The 23205-nt window shown below is 31.6% G+C and overlaps 1 protein-coding gene across 1 annotated transcript; it reads right to left on the minus strand.

The window, feature by feature from the left end:
- Positions 1-1014: 1014 nt before the first annotated feature.
- On the minus strand, positions 1015-22660 carry LOC129921270 (nidogen). Its single transcript, XM_056003013.1, has 12 exons — positions 22321-22660; positions 10651-10953; positions 10402-10578; positions 8621-10330; positions 7269-7518; positions 7041-7183; positions 6561-6973; positions 6324-6481; positions 2301-2555; positions 1954-2128; positions 1489-1773; positions 1015-1419 (listed from the first exon to the last, which is right to left on the minus strand). Exons 1-12 carry the CDS (start codon positions 22567-22569, stop codon positions 1146-1148), a joined length of 4392 nt encoding a protein of 1463 aa, XP_055858988.1. The 5' UTR covers positions 22570-22660; the 3' UTR covers positions 1015-1145.
- Positions 22661-23205: the final 545 nt, after the last annotated feature.

Below are 23205 nucleotides of genomic sequence, written 5' to 3' on the forward strand. Positions count from 1 at the left end.
CATACAACACTGAACTACGTGGCACAGAGGAGGAGACATAGTTGAAAATTGTCTCATGTTATCGCACAGGTGGCTTCAGTTAAGCTGGCGATTTAGAAAAAACTTCTGAGCCGACCGCTGGGTTTGAACCCACGATGTCTGGCTCTGAAGTCATTCATCTATTCCTCTGTGCCATGGCCACCTGCAATGACAATTCAATTTTGAAAACAAAGGTCAAAACCAGTCAAACTGTCATTTCCTTATGATGAATTGTCCAAGTTAAGTTGGCCTATGGTGATCTGTGTTGTGATGTGATAAGTTGATCCACTCTTAATTGTATGCCCACCTATCAAAATTTTAAAAAATATAATTTCAAGAATTCAAATACTTTTTTGAAAAAAAAATCTATTATCTTCATTTTGTCCGATCGTCGAATTCTTTTTTGAAAATCGGTTCAGTTTTGCGGCAGTGGCAGAAGTCCAAATTTCTGACTACAGTTTTTTCAAGGGAATTTTTAACTATTTTGGACTAATCGAAAAAAACAACAACGTTTCAAGACTTTGTAAGGACCAAAATATCGCAGCACTATTTTTAAAAATCTCTTCTCTCTTCCTAATTTCGCACTACACTTTTTAAGCGCATTTTTGACTGTTTTGGCTAAAGCTTCGTTATAATGGTAAAGAAAAAAAAAATCAGTAAGCAATCGTTGTAATTTTTGGAAAATCGATTCTGTTTTACGGCGATATGACAGAAAACTGAATTTCAACCTACTTCCCAATTTTACTAAGATTTTTTTTTCAAATTAAATCAATATCAAATAAAAGAACCATCCGTCTTAAAAATTTAAATATTTTATTATACTTCTTGGTGTAAAAAATAAAAAAAAAAAAAAAAACAGTATGTAAGTATTTAAAGCACGCAATAATAATATTGAATCTATGTTTATCTTTTTTTAAATGAGTATTTACTAAGTCTGCTGGCGGTTATTTTATTTTAAATTATACAAAAAAAAAACATATTTTATTAAAAATTTCATTTTTGTCATATACGCAATAAAATATTATTCAATTAAATATTTAAAAATATCTTTTGTTTTAATATTAAAGCATTAATTTTAATTATCTTTTTTATTTAAATAAAAAATAAAATCTTCTATTTTATTCTCCTCAAACAAATTGCTGAAAGTTTTCATCATAAAATTGCACATCGCAGGTCTTTGACATCTTTGTGCATTTACAACTTTTACCAGATGGTGAGTTTCGATTTGCCAGACAAATCCTTTCCAACGGACATCCACCATTATTTATTTGACATGGACTTGAGCCTTGAGGGCAATAGTCTTCAACAGCTGTCATGCCGTACATTTTGTGACTTCCAAAGACTCTAGTGCGCATACCTTGATGACGGGTACCGTCAAAGTCGACACGTTCAAGTTTTTTTCTGCAAAAAAATTAACAAAACTATTTTTGAAAAACACACACATTTCAACGAATTTATCTTCCAACATACGTTGTCCAATCAGTCCAATAGAAACTATTATCGGTGGCAGATAATCCAAATGGATATGACAAATCCGACACAACAGTCCTAATCTCCTTCGAATATGAGTCAATGCACTCAATTTTGTGACTACCAGCATCAGCAAAGCACAATTCTCCACTATTTTTAAGAACTACCAATGAATTTGGAAGGACAACCCTTGACATATCGACGAGAATTTGACGACCAGTTCCATCCAAATCAGACATTTCTATTTTTGGTGATTCACGATTCCAATCCGACCAATAAAGTTTCCTATAAAAAAAAAAATGATAAAAGTTATAGTTTGAATATTTGTTCGTTCTTGTTGATTCTCATGAATTCGTATGACCAAAACCAAATATAGTCATTGTCGTGTCGGTTTGGTTCAAGTTGGTTTTGTCTTATTGCACGAATCAATAAATGGAAAATTAATAAATAGGAATGTATACTTACTCTCTATATGGATCAACAGCAATGCCTCGAGGATTGACCAAATTTTTATTCACCAATACAGCTCTCATCTTGGGATCGTCCAAGCTGGCCACTTCAATTGTGTCCTTAACCGAGTCGGCCCAATAGATACGTCGAGATACTGAATCAATTGCAATGCCCTCTGGTGATTCGATATCTTCAAAGTTGAAACAGTGCCAAAATAAACAAACGAACGAAGAACATTAGAGAAATATTTTAAAAATGATTTTTGATTAAAAATCAAATAAATATAAAATCGTTGTTTTTCCATAAAGAACAAAATGAAACTTTCTCTATAATATTTCAATGTGTATAACATAAAAACATACCTTCTGTGATAAACGGACGAGTATCTGTGCCATCATATTTAGCACTGATGATTTTCTTCGCTGATATATCACCCCAATAGACACGTCCTTCGATGCAATCTTTATCGAGTCCAATTGCCATAGAAGCAACTGAAATGGGTCGACTTTGTTTGCCATTGAATGGCACACGCACGATGACAACTCCTTGACTTATTAATAAAAATCCAGAATCGTATGTTGGCCTTTCTCGGCATATTGTTCCATTGCCGAGATATCCTAATGGACACAAGATGAAATTTATGTTTAGTTTTGGTGTTGGTATTAGGAATGGGTATTGTTTATTGTGAAAGATATATGAGATAGACAGCTCATGAAAACAACTTGAAGCAAAGCGACAGAGTCACTATGAAATTTCTACAATCACTTTAATTAAAATCGAGTTCGATATCAATATCTTGTCGTGAAATAATAACGCAGTCATAAATGACTTTAAAATAATAATGAAAAGTAGAATACAGAAACTATGCAGGAAACAAGTAAAGATGTTCACCCAACTTCAAGAATACAAAAAGTCTGTACCAGGAACTGAAAGAAATTCCTTTCCCGACTGCGGGTGCTATCCAAAAACTACAACTGAATAAGATGAGAAAATATCAGAAGAGTCGTTTGCCAAAGCTAAATAATGATCCTCGTGGTCAGCTTCTTGTAGAGGACAAATTTTTTCTTTGAAACAAAACAAAACTGAAGATTGCTTCAAAAATAAATTAGAACATTTTCAGAAAATCTTAAAAAAAATTTATCTACTTTTGTTTCAGATAAAAATAAAATTAAAAAAAATTAGTTTTTGACATTTTTTTCTAATATTTTTGAGGTTATTTAAGAATATGATCCGAATAAAAGTTGAAGATCTACAACATTTTTATAGAAATCTATGCAAACTAGTTCATAAAATGTTTGGTACTTTTCCTTCAGTGTAGGTACGTTTAATTTTATCATTTAATAAACTCGTCCACTGCAAGTATGAATACACAAATTAATCGGAACTCATGAAACTAAGACATTTCTAAGTTATCAGTAGCCAAACTATATTCAGAAATGATATAAAAACCAGGGGTGGAATCGACTTACGTGATAGTCGATAGTGAATAGAGTCAAAAAAAGATAATTTTACTCCAAAAATCGTCAATGTGTTACAAAATAAAAATCATGTTAATTCCTTTCGAAGTGACCTAGCAGAAGTTGAAGGTATTACTGACCCTCAAAATTTCAAGTTATCGTTAAAAAACCATTTTTTCAAAGTTTTCACATTTCAACGGTTTTTTACTCAGTCATTTTTGGTCAATTTCAGATTTTTTTTTACAGTTCTTAAAAGAATTTTTTATTTATGGTAACGCATTAGAGCAGTAACGCAGTTGTAAATATCTAACTACGAGTTTATTGAAAATATCAGCTTAGTTGAAAAACAAACGACAAAAACGTTGTAAGACAAAACATTTTTTTTTTTTTTTCGAAAACCTGCAATAGAAACGGTTATTACTTTTCGAATGATTTCAAAAGAATAATTCAATTAAAAAAAAATTTATAAAAAAAAAAAAAACATTTTCAATATTCATTATGAATCAAAAATTAATAAGTCCTTGGATTACAAAAAAATATTTTTTTTGGAAGATCAAGTTTTAGAAAACAGAGCATTGTTTTTTTTTTGAAATTTTTTTTTAAGATGTTGATTAATAATAACTGCAAAAATTCATACAAATTTCATTTAAAATGCTTATCAAAAAAAAAAATTTTTAACAAACGGCTCTGACGTTTTTGAAATTTATCCAACTTCATACAACTTGAAAACATGTTAAATTTTTCACAACTAAAAATTTATATTTTCACCTCAATGTAGTCAAAATCTTAACCTCGAATAAATATTCAACCCTATTCACCATAGCCGTAGCCCTCCCCGAAATTTTTTTTAGAAAATCATATGATGAGAATTACAAATACAACCCTAATACATACTTGTGCATATATATGCCGAACTTGATGGATTGCTTTTATATTTTAGTGATAAATCGAAAATCTCCAATTTTGTGGCGGTTAAGTTTCAAAAAGCTTTGAACAAAATAAAATATATGAACAAAGTATTTGGTTTTTATTTTTAAGAAGAAGTACCTACTGATTTCTATGAAATTTTCAACCCTCTTATAAGTGGGAACCATAAGTCGTACACAAAAATGGGTAATTATAAATTGATTGTCTCTTCTTTCTTAGAAAGTATACAATTTGTTTTTGCTAAAAGAGCTCGCTTTTGAAATAATACGACTTAAGCACATAAACTATGCATTTTTTGTTTTTTTTTCTTGGGAATGCCATTCTTATAGTTGTATGCTAAATAATTTGTTTGGTCAAATTCAGATTACTGACTTGTTAAAGCTTGTGGTAACACAGCAAATTAGGCTGAATATGAACAAGAAACGAGAATACATAAAAATTGTTCCTTCAGCCTAAATATTGGAAACTTCAGGTACGATTTTGAAGTTTACATATTTAGAATCCTGAAATCAGTCTGAATAATCCTGCATCATTACTTTTGGGGTCCATTTTTGTAAAACCTTCCGCGTCTTCAAGATCACCGTGAGGGGTGAAAAGACAAAATTTCAGCTGCTAAAGATTTATCCTGTTCTGGGTGCAGGTTAAATTTGTATCTTTAGAGAATACATTTTTCATAATACATTATACATTTTTCATAAAGCCTAGAACGCAGGTGAAGAGAAACGAAAAATGTTCAAGTCTCCAAAGTCGACAACGAAAATGCTAATGAAAAAATATCATCGAGTATTCTGTCAAAGTCAAATCCAAATCCAAATTAATTAAAAATCAAGAAAAAACAACAGAAAATAATTTTTACCACAAGAAATAAATAAATTAAAAGTGAAAAAACACTGCTCTTGGAATCAGGAAAAATGCACAGGACAATGAAAAGCAAGTGACAAATGAGTGAACACTTTCCAATTTTTCCCTAGAATTGCGTAGGTACCTACTAAAAAACGAAAAGTAAAACGAAATTTTTCGTTCAAGATTTCGTTATGCTATTTTTGTATGGAAAATTTCGTTTCGCTTCAGCTGCGTACTAGGCTTTAATGTTCAAAACTTTTAATAAACAAAGAAATTTGAAAAAAAAAATAATACATAAATCTCATCAGAGAGAGAAAAGTATAGATATTTATGATTTATCTGCTGGCTGTTAAAACCATTGATAATATAAGTTTTTTGTATAAGGGGTAGGAAGGCTTCTACAAACATTTTTTGCTCGCTTACGCTCGCATGTAAAAATATATAAAAAAAAATTTGGCTCGGTCTGAGCTAACCCCTCCCGAAATGAAATCCTAGCTACGGCTATGCTATTCACACATGGCTTTAATAATATAAATCAAATTGCATAATTTTTATAGAGCTGAAATCCATAAGAAGCTATTTTTGTTTCAGACTTTAAATTTCTGACAGGTTAATTTCATGACATTCTAGTTATGACTGGAGTGGGGTTAAAAAATCTTGTTTCCATTTTTTGTAGAAAATATAACCGCTTTAATGTTACGACTAAAAAAAATTATAACAAAAAAGTGCGTATACGCCACGGTGACCAATTTGGTAGTTTTTTTTCTTTAATATTACTTTAAAAATCCTTAAAAAGGCAATTAACAGCAAAGACAAAATAAAAACCGTAAAAACTATGAGGCACCGCATAACATGCGAATGGAATTCGAAATTTTTGTTTTACAATTCTCAAATTCGATTTCGTTTAGTTGTTTTCGATCAGGAATTAGGAATGACAACTTATTTATGACTTATTTTAGAATAAATATTTTGTGTCTATCATCAAGAGGAATTGAAATAAACCAATTCAAATAAACGAGGGAGAAAATGAGGGAGACATTCTGGGAGGGAAAATTTTCCAGCTTTCAAGAGAGAAAATCACATCGAAAGGTATCTCTCCCACAAAAGAAATTGCACACAAAAAGAACATAATTACGAATTTTATTATTATTTGCTTACCAGGATTGCAAACACAAGCAATACCACTATTTATCGACTGACAACTAGCATTTGGATCGCACATTGATGGTGTATTCTGACAATTCTGCTCCTCAATACAAAGATATCCATCGCCATAGAATCCAGGATTGCATATACATTCAAACATATTTGCATCACTTAAATAAAACACAATAGAAAAGCTTCATTATTATCCGTCCTATACAAAAATTATATCCAATGCCAAATTAAACTCACGTTCTAGATGGTTCGCAAGTAGCATGCACCCCACATGTATTCCTTACGCGACACGATGTTGGTATACTCTTGCAACTGCTAACTCCATCACCCATATATCCTTCCATACACTCGCAATACTGAACATGTTGTTTGTTATCCCATTTGCACATAGCATTGTCAGCGCAATAAGTTCCACCGCACATGCCAGCCGGTACACAAAAGTCTGACAAGTCACGTTCGTATCCTTCGATGCATTGGCAGACGCCCTTATCACAATACGCTGACTGACCGCATTCCACATCGGAACGACATTCGGGAGCGAGTTTGCATAGGATTCCATCACCTTCGTATCGTGGTTCGCACTTGCATTCGGATTTGCCAATTGATTCGTTATATTCGCAGGTAGCATGATTTCCACACAAACTTGGATTCTGCAATATTTATGTAAGAATTAAAAATCTCAATGATACCTTTAACATGCAAAAGGAAAAAGCCTACCGTTGTACATGACTCATCAATTCGGCTGCATTTGAAGCCATCACCGGCAAAACCATGAATGCAAATGCAAATGTGACGCATTTCTTGTTCGGACCATTCGCAAGTTGCATTCTGATGGCATGTATCATCAACATCACAGGTAACTTCATTTAGGATCATATCGAGTAAATGAAAGATTGATGAGTGTTTTTATTTTTTTGGGCGAATTCAAAAGGATTCTATCCATACCTATATCATTACCGAGGTCATTAGAGCCAATAGACCGACAAATGTTTTCATCTGAAGCCAGTTCATATCCTTCGGGACAGGAACAATCACCGAAAAATCCGCAATTTGGTTCAACTGTGGAGGGAACACATTTGCCATCCTCCCAGCTTTCGTCGGGATTGCAAATGTATTCGCAAGTGAAACCATTTCCTTCGTGTCCTTCGCGGCATTGGCAATGGCCCTCTACACAATTGGCATCCTTTGAACAACGCTGGGAGAGAAAATTAAAAAAAAAAAAAAAATTATATCGAGGGTTGTTCATAGAAATTGTTTTGGTGTAAGATAAAATAAAGCCCTTATTTTTAAACAAGAGCCATTTTGCTAGCTCGTGATTGAATCTTAACTCTTTAAACCACTAAAAGAAGTTACCCCGAATTTATACAAAAGAAAAAGTGGTTTTAACCAGATCAATTTACTACGGAATCATAAAAAAAAGGAGGGCTAATTTTTTAACTAGTTTGTGTGTAGGTAAGTATGTAAGTTCCCCCATAACTTTTAAATTACTTGGCATAATTTCAAAAAAGAAGTATTGTTAGAATCGAATAGGTCATCCGCAGGTTTTAGACTTAAAATAGTTTTTTTTTTTAAATAGCGCATTCTAAATTCTAAAGTCATAAACTAAATAAAATAAATAAATAGTTTAAGTAATAAAAGTACTCAAAAACTAAAACTCGATTAGTTTATAACTTTTACCTGTAGAGGGCGCCTTATGAGTTCCCATGACATAGCCTATAACTGGTGGACAAGTAAGACGCTTTTAATGATACCTCATTTGCCAAATAGTGATTAGAGGCTTAGAAGTTATGAAGGAACGTACATACCCCAATACTATTTTTTCCTAGGCTGTTCTATGTTATTCTAAGTGCTAAGAGCTGCTTTGAAAAACTTTAACTCTAAAATACTTTAAGTACATAAAGCAGCCCAAAGGAACGCATCTACTTTTAGAAAATAGTTCTGGTATTATGTGGATACGTATGTTCCTTCATAACTTCTAAACCACTCATCACTATTTGGCAAATGAGGTATCGTTAAAAGCGTCTTGCTTGTCCACTAGTTATAGGCTATGTTTCGTTCTTCTAGAAGCAAAAGTCATGAACTAACCGGGTTCCAATTTTTAAGCATTTTTTTTTATTAAAGTTAAAATTTGATAAAGAATTTGCAAAGTTGGTGTTAATTAAAAACAAAAAATTATAGTTCATGACTTTTGAATCTCAAATGCGCTATTTATTATTGCGTTTTATATTTTAATTTAGGCAACCTTTTCTTTATAGCATCTCCCTATCCTTCGATCAAATACTTAATAGTTTACTCACATAACAATCTGAACTTTGTTCTGGCTGCTCTGTTCCATTTTCTTCCTTGTCTTCTTCCCTCCTTCCATATCCCCATTTCTCTTCATCTGCCCTATCTTGTTCTCTTTCTTCATTTTGTCTTCTCTCCGATTCCATCTTCTCTTCTTCCTCCCTGCGCTCATTTTCCATTCTCTCAGCTGCTCTTCTCTCCTCTTCTTGTCTAGCTTCAAATTCTCTTCGCTCATTATTTCTCTCAGCTTCTTGTTGTTTCCTCTCACCTTCTCTTCGAATCTCCTCTTGACGCCATGATTCTTCCATTCTTCTTTCTTCTTCCTCTCGCCTATTATACTCATCAATTCTCTCTTGTTCTTTTTTCAATTGACTCTCTTTCCATTGTTCGTCCCTAGCAGCTTGTCTAGCTTCTTCTTCTCTCCTTTGCTCTTCTTGTATCCTCAATGTTTCTTCTCTTCTCTCTTGATCGATAATATTGGCATCCTCTTCACTACTTCCTGTTGTTGATTCAACAATATAATTTCCACCAATTGGACTACATTCATGTCCGTTTCCATAATAACCTTCATAACAAAGGCAGTTATAACCACCAAGAGTGTTATCACATCTAGCATTGTCATCACAAATATGCGATCCTGTCTGACATTCATCAATATCAACGCAAATTTCTCGATCTCCATCGATCACATCTGGAGCAAAGCCATTCATACAAACACAGCTGTATGAGTCCTCTTCCGGCACACAAACAGTATTTTGCCCGCAATTTGCTGAACCATCCGAACAAGCATTCATAGCAACATCAACACCGATCTTCGCCAATAATCCAGTTCGAAGAGCCTGATCTTGTGGGAAGTAATCCAAGGTGATTTTGGAAATTTTCTCAAGAATTGTTGTTCCAGTTGGATCAGTTTCATGATCCAAATGGCATGATTCGAATGAAATCTTTTGATTCAGCTCAAAAGCAATCACTTTGTTCTGTGATGGAATTTCAATATAATGCTCTCCAGTTGACGAAATTGTATTCCGCGATGTGAAGGTTAGCTCGTCGATATAATCAGAAATTTGAATTTTCTCATCATACCTAATTTGTGGAACATGTCCATTGATATCGATCTTAACTGTTTGTTGATCCCAATGGTTCAAACCTTCGAATGTTTGATTTACATGCAGAACTTCACCAGATTTGAATATCAGCTCAGAGTTATGAACAAGTCTGCCACCGGTCAACTGGTAGCCATTCAAACCTTCGGCGGAAAGTGGTTTTGCGAAGAGCCATCCAATCGAACTTACAACTGGCAGAGCCAACTTAAGTTGGGCGCCCAAATCGTGACTGAGGGGATTAATGGCGGTATAACTGCGGCCATCTTGCATAACAATGTATGATTGCAGCTTAGCAGATGTGTCAACAGGTTGATTGTTAATATTTCCGCTTAGCGATCCAGACACTCGAATAGGGACTGTGTTTTTGATACATGACTGACCGTTTCCGTAGTAACCTTTGAGACACTTGCAACAAAATCCATCTGATTTGTCGATGCATGAAGCTGACGAATGACAAGTTCCCAAATGACCTTCGGCACAGGATCTTGGAGCTGCATGCTCTGTAATAGTCTCCTGACTAACTGCGTCGGAAATGTTTGACTCGAAGTCTAGGAGACCTACGTGGTAGAGGAAGACTCCATCGATACCAATGTTTGACATCTCACTGAAGTACCTAGCCTTTGAAGAGACAAAAATAAACAAATTACCAATCATTATTACATAACATTGATTGAAGATAAAATTCTAACATTATCAGTTGCAGATCCATCAATGTTGAAGAATCTTCCATCTTCCGAAATAAAACCAGCTTGAGCTCGAACATCAGGTAGACCAAGTTCTCCAGTATCGGCTTGCAACCAATTGATGCCGCCCTTAGGGTAGATAAATTGCACATAGGTTTCGTCCAAGTTGCAAATTATAACAGCCTTGAAAGAGATTGGACAAACATTTTAAGGTTAATTGTAAATTTTGGTCTACGTCAAAAGTCTTAAACTTACCTGAAAAGTATTTAACTTATCAGTTTTACCATCATAATAACCAACATTCTCCCATGTAGCCACATACAATGTTGTTGCTTCAAAATCATATTCATCGGGAAATATACTGCGAATAAGACCATTTGCTTTTTGGAGTTTCTCAGGATTTTGTGACTTGAAAAGACTGATAATGGTTGAGTCATTTGCACCGGTTGTATCGACGTTGGAGAAAAATGGTGCAATTGATGGGTATTCCAATGGGAATGGTTGATTTAGGTATTCAGGAAATTGAGTGATAAATGTTAAGATGCCATTTGTATTGATCTGGAAATAAATTATAAAAGTTAAATAGGTTTTTTTTTTTGGAAAATCTTAAAGGATTTTTTTTTGTAGGTATTGGATAAATTTTGTTGCATTTTAAAGTATAGGTACAGGTAATTTAATATTCTTCATCTCATGAAACATGATTTTACTGGAAAACTACAGTTAAAAAATTGTCAATTACTCTCTGAGAATATAAAATAATTTTAAATACGAATGTTTCATACACCTTAGAAATTCAATAAGGGTTTTTGACCTGTTTTACAGGCGAAAAATTGGAAAATTAAGACACCGAAGTTAGCAAAATCGATTTTATGAAAGTGAGCAGAAAGAAACCGTCTAAGAAATTTGTCGATTGCCTGGTGAAGGAGCCAAGCCATTTATACAGTTAAAAAATTGACAGAGCTTGGTTTGTTCGAAAAATTGTAAAAAGGGCTGATTAATAACACAAAAAAAAATAGTAAAATTTTGATTTACGATTTATCGAAACTTGGCTCATTAAATTTTACAACAAAATCCACCTGGAATGTGAACATTAGGGTGCTTTTTTTTAAGGCGACCATCGATTTTCGTCGCTCCCATTTCAAAATTCGGTTGGAAATAGCCAACAAAAAACTCCCTAAAAATTTGAGCCCCAAAATACACGTACGTTTTATAGATTTTTTAAAAAATTATACAGCTCATCGGAATTTTATGCTATCTCAATAAATCAAAAAGCATATTATTCAAAACTGACTAAAAGTGTAATATGTGACTTCAGTTTAACTTCCACCAGTGAGACAGGGCAGATCATGAAAGCCATTTTTTCACGACTCACAGTGAGCCTGAACAAGTTTAAGGTTGACCTAAAATGACGACAAAAACTAAAGATGAGGCTTTGTTCCTGAAGGCCTCAGCAATAATAATCCGTTTTTACCAAAATCCGATTAGCTTCCTTTTTCGAGATACCCCCCGTAAACGTGTTTTTTTTTTGAGAAAAATTCATATCAACGCAAGGCTCGAGTACGATAACTTAGGCGCCGAGAATTTAAAACGGTTTTTAGTGAGCCTGATAAAGAAAGTAGTTTTCCTATTTTTCAATTTTCTCAAAAACTAAAATTCATAGAAACATATGGTTTTCAGTATTTGATAAGGAATTTATTGAGGTAGTTTACTTTATCTATTTATCCCGTAATGAAACCCAAAGTCTTGACAAAAATCGTATTCAATGTATTTTTTTAAACTTCTTTTTCACAATTGTTGACTTTGGAATCGATTATTTCGAAAATAACTGTTTAAAATAACTTGGTTTAGAAAATATAATTAAGTGTACAATTCTAGATTTTGAAAAAGGTATCATTCATAACTGTAAGTGTTGCCATTGTTCTTAAATAATTTTTTGTTTGATTTTTTAGAAAATTGCCCCTCCCGCCTAAAGGGGGGACTTAGACCCTCCCTCCCAAAACAAAAAATGATTGTATTGAATACCTCTACTAAAAACCGTTTTAAATTCTCGGCGCCTAAGTTATCGTACTCGAGCCTTGCGTTGATATGAATTTTTCTCGAAAAAAACACGTTTACGGGGGGTAACTCGAAAAAGGAAGCTAATCGGATTTTGGTAAAAACGGATTATTATTGCTGAGGCCTTCAGGAACAAAGCCTCATCTTTAGTTTTTGTCGTCATTTTAGGTCAACCTTAAACTTGTTCAGGCTCACTGTGGACTGTTTTGTTTAATTTTTGTCTTATTTCGGTGTTATTTTAGAAATGGGTAATTCTACAATAAAATTTTATATAACAAAGTTAAAGAGCATTCAATTTCCTACAAAAAAATTCTCAGGATTGAATCTTTATGATTGATATTTCTCGAGATAATATGAATGAAGTGATTTTTCACTAAATTTATGTGCATTCTTATTAAAATTAAAAAGTTAAACACTGTTCACTGTTATTTAAAAAGATTATTTTCTTTTGGCATACATTTTGCACCGTAGATGATTTGTTTAAGTTCAAGAAATTAAGAGGATTTTTATTCTCTTATTTATGCAGAAATCCCAAAAACCCAAAATTCCAAAAATTCAAAATCCTGGAAGGCCAAAATCCTAAAAATTAAACTATTTTTTTTTTTTTCATGATAAAGCAGTCGAAAATTGAAAAAAAAAAAACAATTTTTAAATTATCATTCTTTATTATTATTTTGAAACATCGGGATTTTGGATGTTCGGAATTTTGGTTTTTCGAAATTTTTGATTTTGAGTTTTTCGGATTGTCGTTTTTGAATTTTCGTCTCCAAACCCGTATCCAGGCCAACGAAACATGTCAGAAACTTTTCACATACTAGGTACATTTTTGACATTTTTTTTAACAAATGACAAATTTTTAAGAAACGGTTTAAAAAATCACTCTTCCCGCTAGGACGTGAAATTTTTATCTTTAGTCACCTAGAAACTAGAATACATCACTTTTTTCATACACTAAAACCTACCTCAATAGCTGGCCAAACAATAAAAAAATAAAAACATCAAAAAAGTAGTATGGTTCACCCACACAATAAAATTTTAACAAAAATTAAAATTTATAAACACAAATTCGTCATTTATGTACATATGTATGTATATCTAATCGAAGCGTGCTAACAATGTTCGTTCGTTTCATTTCTCAATGGAAAAACAAACAAAAAAAAAAGAAATAAAAACTAAAATAAGTTTTTCTAAGATTTTCAAAAATAAACAAACCAACAAACAAAAAATTATTTGTTTACACATTTAGTGTGAATTTTAATAACTTGATGATTGATGTGAAAAAATTATTCATATAAATTTCGAAATTTTCTTGCGAAAGATGCCAAAATAATCTAGACAAATTGGATTAAATTAGAGACAACAAAGTGGAAAATGTAATATTTTGATTTCATCACGCGCGATGTGGTTAAGTGCAAAAATATTAAAGTAGACATTTTCTCTAACTTTTGAATCATTAAATTGGCTTCATGCCAGAACTGTCAAAATAAGAAAAGTAGGTATTTATTTTTGGAAAAAAAAAGTCAAAAATAACAAGTAAACAAAAAATATTCTAATTTGTGTTTGGTTTTTTGAAAATAGATGAATGCAAGAAGATAAATGGAAATGCAATGGCTGATACACTGGAGAAATTAATTTTTTCTATTCCTAAAATGTATTTGAATAGAGTCAATCGAGTAATGATCCAAGGAAGCTTACCTACATGTTAAAAATATCATTTAAAAAAAATATCAATTTAAGGATCCTTAGAGTCTCTTCAAAAATCATACAATGTTCAAACACCCCTCCTGAGTTAGGGAAAATAATTTCCTCGTACTTCTCATAATAGTACCTAAATTTATTTTTGATCTAGCACACAAAAGCAATGCTTTAGTAAAAAATCATTTAGAAATAAAAAGTTGAATGAATTTCACCACAAATGTGGGGATTCACTTTGATTTAATAATAGATAAGATACTATAATCAATCATTATGTATATACTGTACAAGTACATGTGAGTATATAACGAAGAATGAGTTGAAATGAAATGAAAGAAAAATCAAAATAGAAAACGAAAGCATTTTAATTTTTTTCTTATTAAAGATAACAAGTTTGAAAGGTCAAATAGCCTGTTATCAATGATTTTTTGAAATTTCTTGCAAAAAATTTAATTTCTACTTTTATAATGTTTTTGTGTAAATTAGTTTAAACTCCCCCACAAATAAAAAATAAAACGAAAACGTATAAACGAAAAATTGGCAGTAATTCAATTTCTGACGAACTTGATGCTATGTTCGACTCAATTCAAAGTAAATATTTGGATCAGCAACTACCAGCTCAAGAACTATCTCAAAGATCAACATATTTTTATTGGTTCATTGGCAATAATAACACTGGTCAACAAGGTTTTTGCCACAAGAACCAAAATATACTTTTCTAGTAGTTTTTAGGGTGCTGAATCCGAATCTGAAGTCAGAAAAATTTGATTGGCCTTCGATCTTGAAATATTACCGTTAGAAAATGTCAAAAAACGTAATTTTGGCTGTTTTCGAGGTTATGTTTTTATGTGGAGTAATTAATTGTGAATAAATTTGTAACGGTGCCTATAAGAGCTAGTTTTATTCTTTCAAAAAATGTTTGAATCTTTCCGATGTCTCTTTTATTTCCCGAGATATTTAAAAATTAAGTAGCGGTCTTTGAATCAGAAACAAGACTGGCCAACCAAATTACACTTTTTTTGCCACAAGAATCAAAATATACTTTTCTGAAGGTTTTTGGGTTGCTGAACTCGAATCCACAATCAGAAAAATTCTATTAGCCTTCGTTCTTAAAATATTATTGTTATAAAATGCAAAAAAGGGTTTTTTTATAACGGTTATATTTCAAGAACGGAGGCTAATAGAATTTTTCCGATTGCGGATTTGAGCTCAGCAACTCGAAAACCTTCAGAAAAGTATATTTTGGTTCTTGTGGCAAAAATTCTGTGACCAGTGACTTAAACTTTAGATTAAGTTTAGTTTCTCTTTGACTTATTAAATGAAACTTAAGATATCTCGAGCAATAAAAGAGATATCGGGAAAATTTAAACAGTTTTTGAAAGAACAATATCTGTTCTTATAATAGTTGTTACAAATTTGTTTACAATTAATTACCCCACATAAAAACAGAACCTCGAAAACAGACAAAATAACGTTTTTTTACATTTTCCAACGGTAATATTTCAAAAACGAAGGCCAATCAAATTTTTCTGACTTCAGATTCGGATTCAGCACCCCAAAAACTACTAGAAAAGTATATTTTGGTTCTTGTGGCAAAAAAAAAGTTAAATTTTGTTGACCAGTGTAATTGGTTTAGTACAGTCTCAACAACCAGCGAGCAATGAAACAAATCTTCTTATCTCGTTTTGAAGACCACATCACATTTTGAGATATTACCATGATAAAACATCACAAAAATATTGTTTTTCCAAGTGTTTCAAAAATCGATATCTGAAAAACTTTGCACGTTAGAGCTAATGCACGATTCAAATTATGGAGGTGAAAGGCCATTAGAAAAGTATAATTTGGTTTCTATGGGAAAATATTTCTCGCCAATATTACCTACTGTCATTTACAGAAAAATAGATCTGAAAAATCGTTTTTTTTCTCAAGTTTTCTAAAATATTTTCTGATATAAAAGTTTAGTTTTTCCACATAGTAAATAACGGCATTCCAAACATTTCAATATTCAAAACTTTTATTCGGTAACTTTTTTAATTGAAAAATAGGCTATTTTTTTTTTTCAAATTAAACTTGTCAAAAATCCTTTAAAAAACATTTAAAATAGGTTAAAAAACATAACAAAGTATATTTTAACCAGATTTTATAAAAATCGAACCATTTTTGTAAAAGAAACCAAAAAATTATATTTTTGCATTTTTTTCAATTTTTTTGAGGTTACATAAAAAAAATGTTTGTAAAAGTTGTAGACCTAACTTTTTCGTCAACCCACCCCCCAATTTGTTTGTGGGCAATGTATTTTTCTCCCTTCTATATTATCTATCCTAAATTTTCCCACCACTCTTAGGCTGCTAGTAAATTTTTCAACTTTTGCCCTCTGAAAACAAGATTGGCACTGATATAAGGTTTAAAGTTATGAAAATATCTTTTTAATCGGTTTTGACCATCAAATGAAATATGCCATTTATTTTCTTGAAACAAAGTTTCAATGATATACATTCATCCGTTAAAAAAAATGCTTTTTTTTAACCACTCAAGAAAACGGTCCTTTGCTAAAAAATACTTTGTTTTATTTCAAAAGTAGGACCTTGTTAAAACAATTGGAAACAAATCGGAAATAAATAATTTTTTTTAACTATCGTTTTTTATTTCTTCGGATATAATTTAAACAGATTTCTAATATTATGGAAATGCAAACGTACTTTGAACTACAAGACGTAGTACATTTTATTTTATTTCTCTTTAAAACAAAAAACATAGTGTAGGTACCTACCTACTTATTCCAACAAACAGGCTATGTGAAGTTGGCACCTAAAAATGATAATTTTCTCTTAAACTGCCTGGTTTGATTTCCCAAGTTAGCCCAGTTCTAAAACTATAAGGGAATATTTTTTTCCTCATTTTTTTTTTTTAGAAAAAAAAACAAAAAAAATAGTACACATACACCACAGTAACCTTTTTTGAAATTTATAATTTGAAAAAGTAAATCCACGGGTGAGGGCACTGCACCTTAAATGTTACATATTTGACTTAAAATTCTTACTTGATTGAATGTAGTCCATATAACATTCATGTTAAGAAGCTTAAGTTGATTTATTTTATTTCACCTTAAAAACCACAAAATATATAATATTTTTTCAAGTGTAAAAATCTTTTTTTTTTTTTGCCATAAGAGCACCTAGAGAAGCCACATGATTAGTTTAATCTATCCAAACTTTTTTGAAAAGTAACAACAAATATAAAAAGATGTATGATTTCTTTTTCAGTAGGTACACGAATAGTTCTTTTAAACCTTTCTCAACCATCACTTTTTTTTTCCTAAGCCCACCCTGAGTTAATGGTAACTTGAGAAAGAGTGAATAAAGGACAATTTTTACACTAGTAAAAACAAAAAATTTTGATTTTTAAGAGGTTTTTAATTTGAAAAAAAGTTTTTTGTCAGAAATTTGAACTAAGAGTGGGCTAACGAAAAAAAACTCTTGTGCTATCCTGGGCTAACCTTGGGCAATCGAACCAGGCAGGTTTGAAAAAAAAATTAGCACTTCAAGGTGCCAACTTCACATAGCCCAAAAAACATAACTAACTAATTTATGTTATCGTTTTGATATTGCATGATCTGCTATAAGTATTTTAAGAAAAAAGACAAACTATAAGCGATGATTGTCTCATAAGGAGGCAGTTGGTGATTAAATTATGTCAAAAATAATTTCAAAATTTCACGCAAATGGTGTTAACTGATTAGAATTTCAATGTCAAAGATCATTTACTATACAACTCGTACATCCGCTCTTTTGAAAAAAAAAAATCAAAACTGGAACTGTACACATAATATCAATCACTTAGAGTTAAGAGTACCAAATTAATTGTACCTACGTTATGCAAATATTTTTTGATTTCTCAAAAGATTTTTTTACTGCACTAAAAAGTATTTTAAATAGTTTGTTTAAATATTGCAACTGTTTTCTTTGAAAGGTTTTATCCAATGAAAAATCACTGCAGTCAAAAGCATTCAACACATGAAAAATACCAAAATCCCTTAAATTTGGTACTAATATTTATGTTAAGATTTAATAAAATATGCTAACAAGCAAGAATCGAACACCAATCAAATTAAAAGTCGTCTTTCTCTAAATGTTAAGCTTTTTTCTCTTTTGAAAAAAAAAAAAAATTTTATCACTTCTTAATTCATTAAGTTTTACAAACTACGAGAGTGTATATAAAAACCTATACATTATCTACAAACTACTTCTCCCATATTTGACACATATTTTCCCATCTTTGATGTTTTCCGATAAATTAATTTCGATAAGTCACAAGAAGCATCAACATGAAAAAGATTAATTATTGTGATAACCAAATTGTCAATAATAAATAAAATACAGATACAACAATTGTCATGAGATGAACGACATGGTTTCCTGATTATGCTCGCAATACACAGCTAATCTCAACCAGCTGGACTGTTTCACACGCTGCGCTGGCTGATGTATGTGACATTATAAACACAGTATATTAATCGCAAATACTGCATCAAAGCATTCACTCTATTCTGATTCTTATCTCAACTTGAAACTTGAATGCTACAATTTTAATTACAAAGAAACAATTTTAATTATGTATGTGTTGGTGTTGTTGCACAAAAAAATAATAAAAACAAATACGATAGCTACTTGTAAAATAAATTGAGAGAGACATTAAACCGCCCTTTAGTCTGGATGATAGAGTTCATTGAATGATAAAATGATAGTATTAATATGTAGGTTAGAGGTTAAAATTGGTATCAAATGAAAGATAAGTTGATATTGAAAATAATAAAATGGGTTTGCCATTATTTTTTATTCCATTTACAGCCTAAACTACTTGAGAGAATTTCATCAAAATTAGTAGTGGAGTAACTAAAGCTCAAAAATTGGCAATATTAGGGAACCCGGCCGAACAGCTTAGATTTTGATGATCTTTTTTTTCAAACGTCGGTAATCAAAAATACTTTAAAGTCTATAGATTAAAAATTGGAAGATTGTCCATGACTCTCAAATAGTTGTTTTCCTTTAATTGCCTAGCCAATCTTTTGGCATTAGTAAATGTATGAAACTTAAGCAAAATTTTTGAAAAAAAATTTTTTGTTCACAAAAATCTTCAATTAAGTTTAATCGCGTTTTTGGGTTCGCCTGTCGGGTTTTTGGGCGCGGATAAAACGTCTGTCATGGGTATTTTTGCAATCAGGGAGTCAAGGGCTACAGGATGAGACTAATTTCAAGTGGTGACCTCAAGTCCTTGGTTTCTTATTTCGCGAAAAGATCGTGAAATAAGGGCACAGCTAAAACGTCTGTCATGGGTATTTTTGAAGCCAGAGAGTCAAGACCAACAGAATGAGACTAATTTCAAATGGTTGCCCCAAGCCCTTGCGTTCGCGTAAAAGATCGCGTTTTCAAGTTCGTCTGTCGGGTGTTTGGGCGCGGATAAAATGTCTGTCGTGGGTATTTTTGCATTCAGGGAGTTAAGGGCTACAGGATCCAATTGTTTTTAGGTGGTTACCCCAATCCCTAAAAACGTGTAAAAAAACGCGTTTTCGGACTCGTCTGTCGGGTATTTGGGCGCGGTTAAAACGTCTGTCATGGGTGTTTTTGTAATCAGGGCGACGAGGGCGTCAGGTTCCAATTGTTTCCAGGTGGTTACCCTGACTAAATCAATTTTCAGAAAAAATGTACTTTTGATGCACTTTTTCTCAGCAAAGGAGCAGACACATGCTGGCAGACGTTCGTTTTCGTCATCACCATGACTGGGACTTATTCTAATATTAATATGAATCGGTTACCTCTCACGCAAAAAATATGCTCCCAGCTCTCGGTCTAATTTGTTCTCTTCCTAACCACAATAGCTCAGAAAATGTTTTTGATCCATGGAAGTCGGTTTTGTTTTTTGATAGAAATGATTATATATTAAAAAAAATATGTTATTTTTTAAACTGAATTTCTCCCAAACGAACCACATTGTAATGCGTATTTGTGAAATAAAATGCCTATAAAAATGTTAAAAATCTCAATAAATAATGCTACAAAAACCACATTTAGTAAATGAAAATTTAAGAAAAGACCGTTGAAAAGCATTATTTAAAAAAAAAAAACATCGTAATATAACAAAATACAAAATCTACTAAAAACAAATTCTATATATAATCCAGTCAAATAAGGATTTAACCTCGGAATGAATGTTAGTAGACATTTTTTTTGCTCAATATCTTCCTTTTGCCATTCTATAACATATCTCAAAAGTCTAGAAAAATCTCATGTCCGCTTGTCGCGATTTCAAGGTCAAATCGCGAAATGGAGATTTTCAAAATTAGCAAAAATAGGCTATGGTATTATAAACACATATGATACATGATTTCAAGGTATTTTTTAATGCTGATTCCAAAAAATCTAAAATCAAGGCAATCTGACGTCTCTGAAAAAAGTTATACCTGTTTTTCATCTTTCAACCCATATTATTATAACAGTTGCTAACTTACTACCGAAAAACCCTTAAAAGTAATGGTAGCGGAATCATATTTTGCATGAGGGTTTTCATATTCATTATCATTAAGAATCAAAACAATGCAATGCAAAAAAACATTTATATCTATGACAAAATGGTATTTTTTGAGAAAAGGGGAAATTTTGGGATGTGCACTAAAAAACATCCTGGTACAATCTTGGAATTAGTGCTAATAGGCTAATTTTTTTGTTTCTATCTTTGTTTGGATATTCTATAACTTATGTCAAAAATCTAAAAAAATCTCATGACCGCAAGTTCTTATTTTCCAGGTTAAACTAAGTTAGGTGCAGATTTAAAAAAAATAATAAGAAAATTTTAGATTCTTATATGTATACCAACATAACCCATATCATTTCAAGGTATTTTTTAACGCTGATTCCAACAAAACCCACAAACAAATCAATATGACCATCCCTGAAAAGTAATGTACCTTATTCATGTTGATCTGACACAAATATCTGAAGAGTAGTTTTTCAATTTTTTCAAATCTGCACCTTATCTTCAAACCAAGAAAATTAGGACTTGCGGACATGGGATTTTTTTAGATTTTTGAGGGTAGTTAAAGAATATCCAAACAAAGATTAAAATGAAAAAATTAGCCTATTAGCACTTATTCCTAAGATGAACAAGAATCTTCTTTAGTGCATATCCTAAAATTTGCCCCTCCATCAAAAAATACCATTATTTCGTAGGTATATATATTTTTTGTAGTGGATTGTTTTGATTTTTAATAATGATGGATTCTTAAATCTTCATGCAAAATTTGGTTCATCTACCATAACTTTTAAGGGTTTTTCGGGAGTAAGTTTGCAACTGTTATAATAATATGAGTTGACAGATGAAAAACAGGTATAACTTTTTCCAGAGACGTCAGATTGTCTTGATTTTAGATTTTTTGGAATCAGCATTAAAAAATACCTTGAAATCATGTATCATATGTGTATATAATACCATAGCCTATTTTTGCTAATTTTGAAAATCTCCATTTAGCGATTTGACCTTGAAATCGCGACAAGCGGACATGAGATTTTTCTAGACTTTTGAGATATGTTATAGAATGGTAAAAGGAAGATATTGAGCAAAAAAAATTTCTACTAACATTCATTCCGAGATTTACCCCTTTTTTCTCCTTATTTTACTGTATTAATAAAGAATTTATGTATTTCTTAAAATTATAAAACCTCAAATTCTGTCAAATTAAAAATGTAAATTCAAATAGAAAACTAATATTTATTTACAAAATATTCACCAGAGTTTGTTTCAAAAATATTTGCATTCCGATAGTAAAAACATAGATTATGATGCAAATATCAATTCCCGCTTTATTAGTCATTCTCGCAGTCGTGCATAATATTCCAAAGTGACACAAATAAACAACGTGCTCCCAATAGATAAATCTCTTCCCAGTCCCTTTGTTGTATAAACAGTATAATGAACCCTGATTTTGAACTTTAGATTTTTGTTGTTTTTGTAAATGGTATTGAAATTTCAAAAGGCTTTTATGCTATCTTATCTACTATAAAATGGTCAAAATTGAACTATCATCCTTCAAAATCAAAATTAAATTTCAAAGGTAAAATCGTTTTCGGTTATTTTGGAATTAAAAAAAAAATATTATAACTGCAACTTTTCAAAACTTACATAAATATGATCGTATGTTTCACTATAAAAATGAATTGGAGTCTCCAATTGCATAAAGCTGTACTCGCTATCACCCAGCTTTAACACCTCTATGATAGGCTCATCGGTATGCCTGTAAAGCTCATTGAAGTTCGAACTATCCAAATAATGTTGATACTGTGTATTGGCCGTATCCAAAAATCCTAGCACAATCACCATGCACACAAAGTGTACAAATTTACAAAAACTAGTCATTTTGTTCACTTTCATTTTTGTAACCTGTGCGTCGATCGTCGTGTTTTGGTCGTGTTAATCAATGGCAATGGCGAAATAGGCACTAAAATTTATTTTTAAATTAGTTTTTTTTTTTTTTAATTTAAAATTAAAGAAAAAAAAATCACAAAATTTTAATAAGACATAAATATTTTTAAGGGACACACACGTTCTTTCTATAAATTCATATTTTTTTTTTTTTAATTCAACGAAAAAAAAATATAAATTTGGTCTTGAGGTTACACCAGAGATAAAGATAATAATAAAAAAAAAAAAAAAAACAAAATAAAAGAAAGATTTTAATAATTAAATTCAAAAAGTTTAATCTTAAAATAACCCCGAAGAGACCGCGTTTCCTTAGAATTTTTTTTTTGTTTCTTTCTTTTTTTTTTAGATAAGACACACTGAAAAAGAAACGCACCAACAAAAATTCTTATTTGTTTTCACTTACAAGAGGATCAATGAAAAGAGATGTGCGAACGCTATCCCTACACTTCGTCAACTGATTTAAATAAAATCAAAGTGGATCTTCTTATTCTAAGTATAGGAATATGGGCGCTGCGCTGGAAGAAGCATCTCAACTTGAGCAAAGAATCTGATGTTGATCGCTACGCTCAGCAGCGCAAGCATCAA

Source organism: Episyrphus balteatus, chromosome 1, assembly GCF_945859705.1.
Source record: "Episyrphus balteatus chromosome 1, idEpiBalt1.1, whole genome shotgun sequence".
NCBI lineage: Eukaryota > Metazoa > Arthropoda > Insecta > Diptera > Syrphidae > Episyrphus > Episyrphus balteatus.

What these genes read in the sequence shown, in the direction of transcription:
- LOC129921270 (XM_056003013.1), bottom strand. Translation starts at nt 22,569, where the DNA reads ATGAAAGTGAACAAAATGACTAGTTTTTGTAAATTTGTACACTTTGTG. An exon ending in AAACATACGATCATATTTAT is followed by an intron (nt 10,954 to 22,320) that starts GTAAGTTTTGAA and finishes ATTTATTTCCAG; the next exon opens with ATCAATACAAATGGCATCTT. An exon ending in TCGTCCGTTTATCACAGAAG is followed by an intron (nt 2,129 to 2,300) that starts GTATGTTTTTAT and finishes TCAACTTTGAAG; the next exon opens with ATATCGAATCACCAGAGGGC.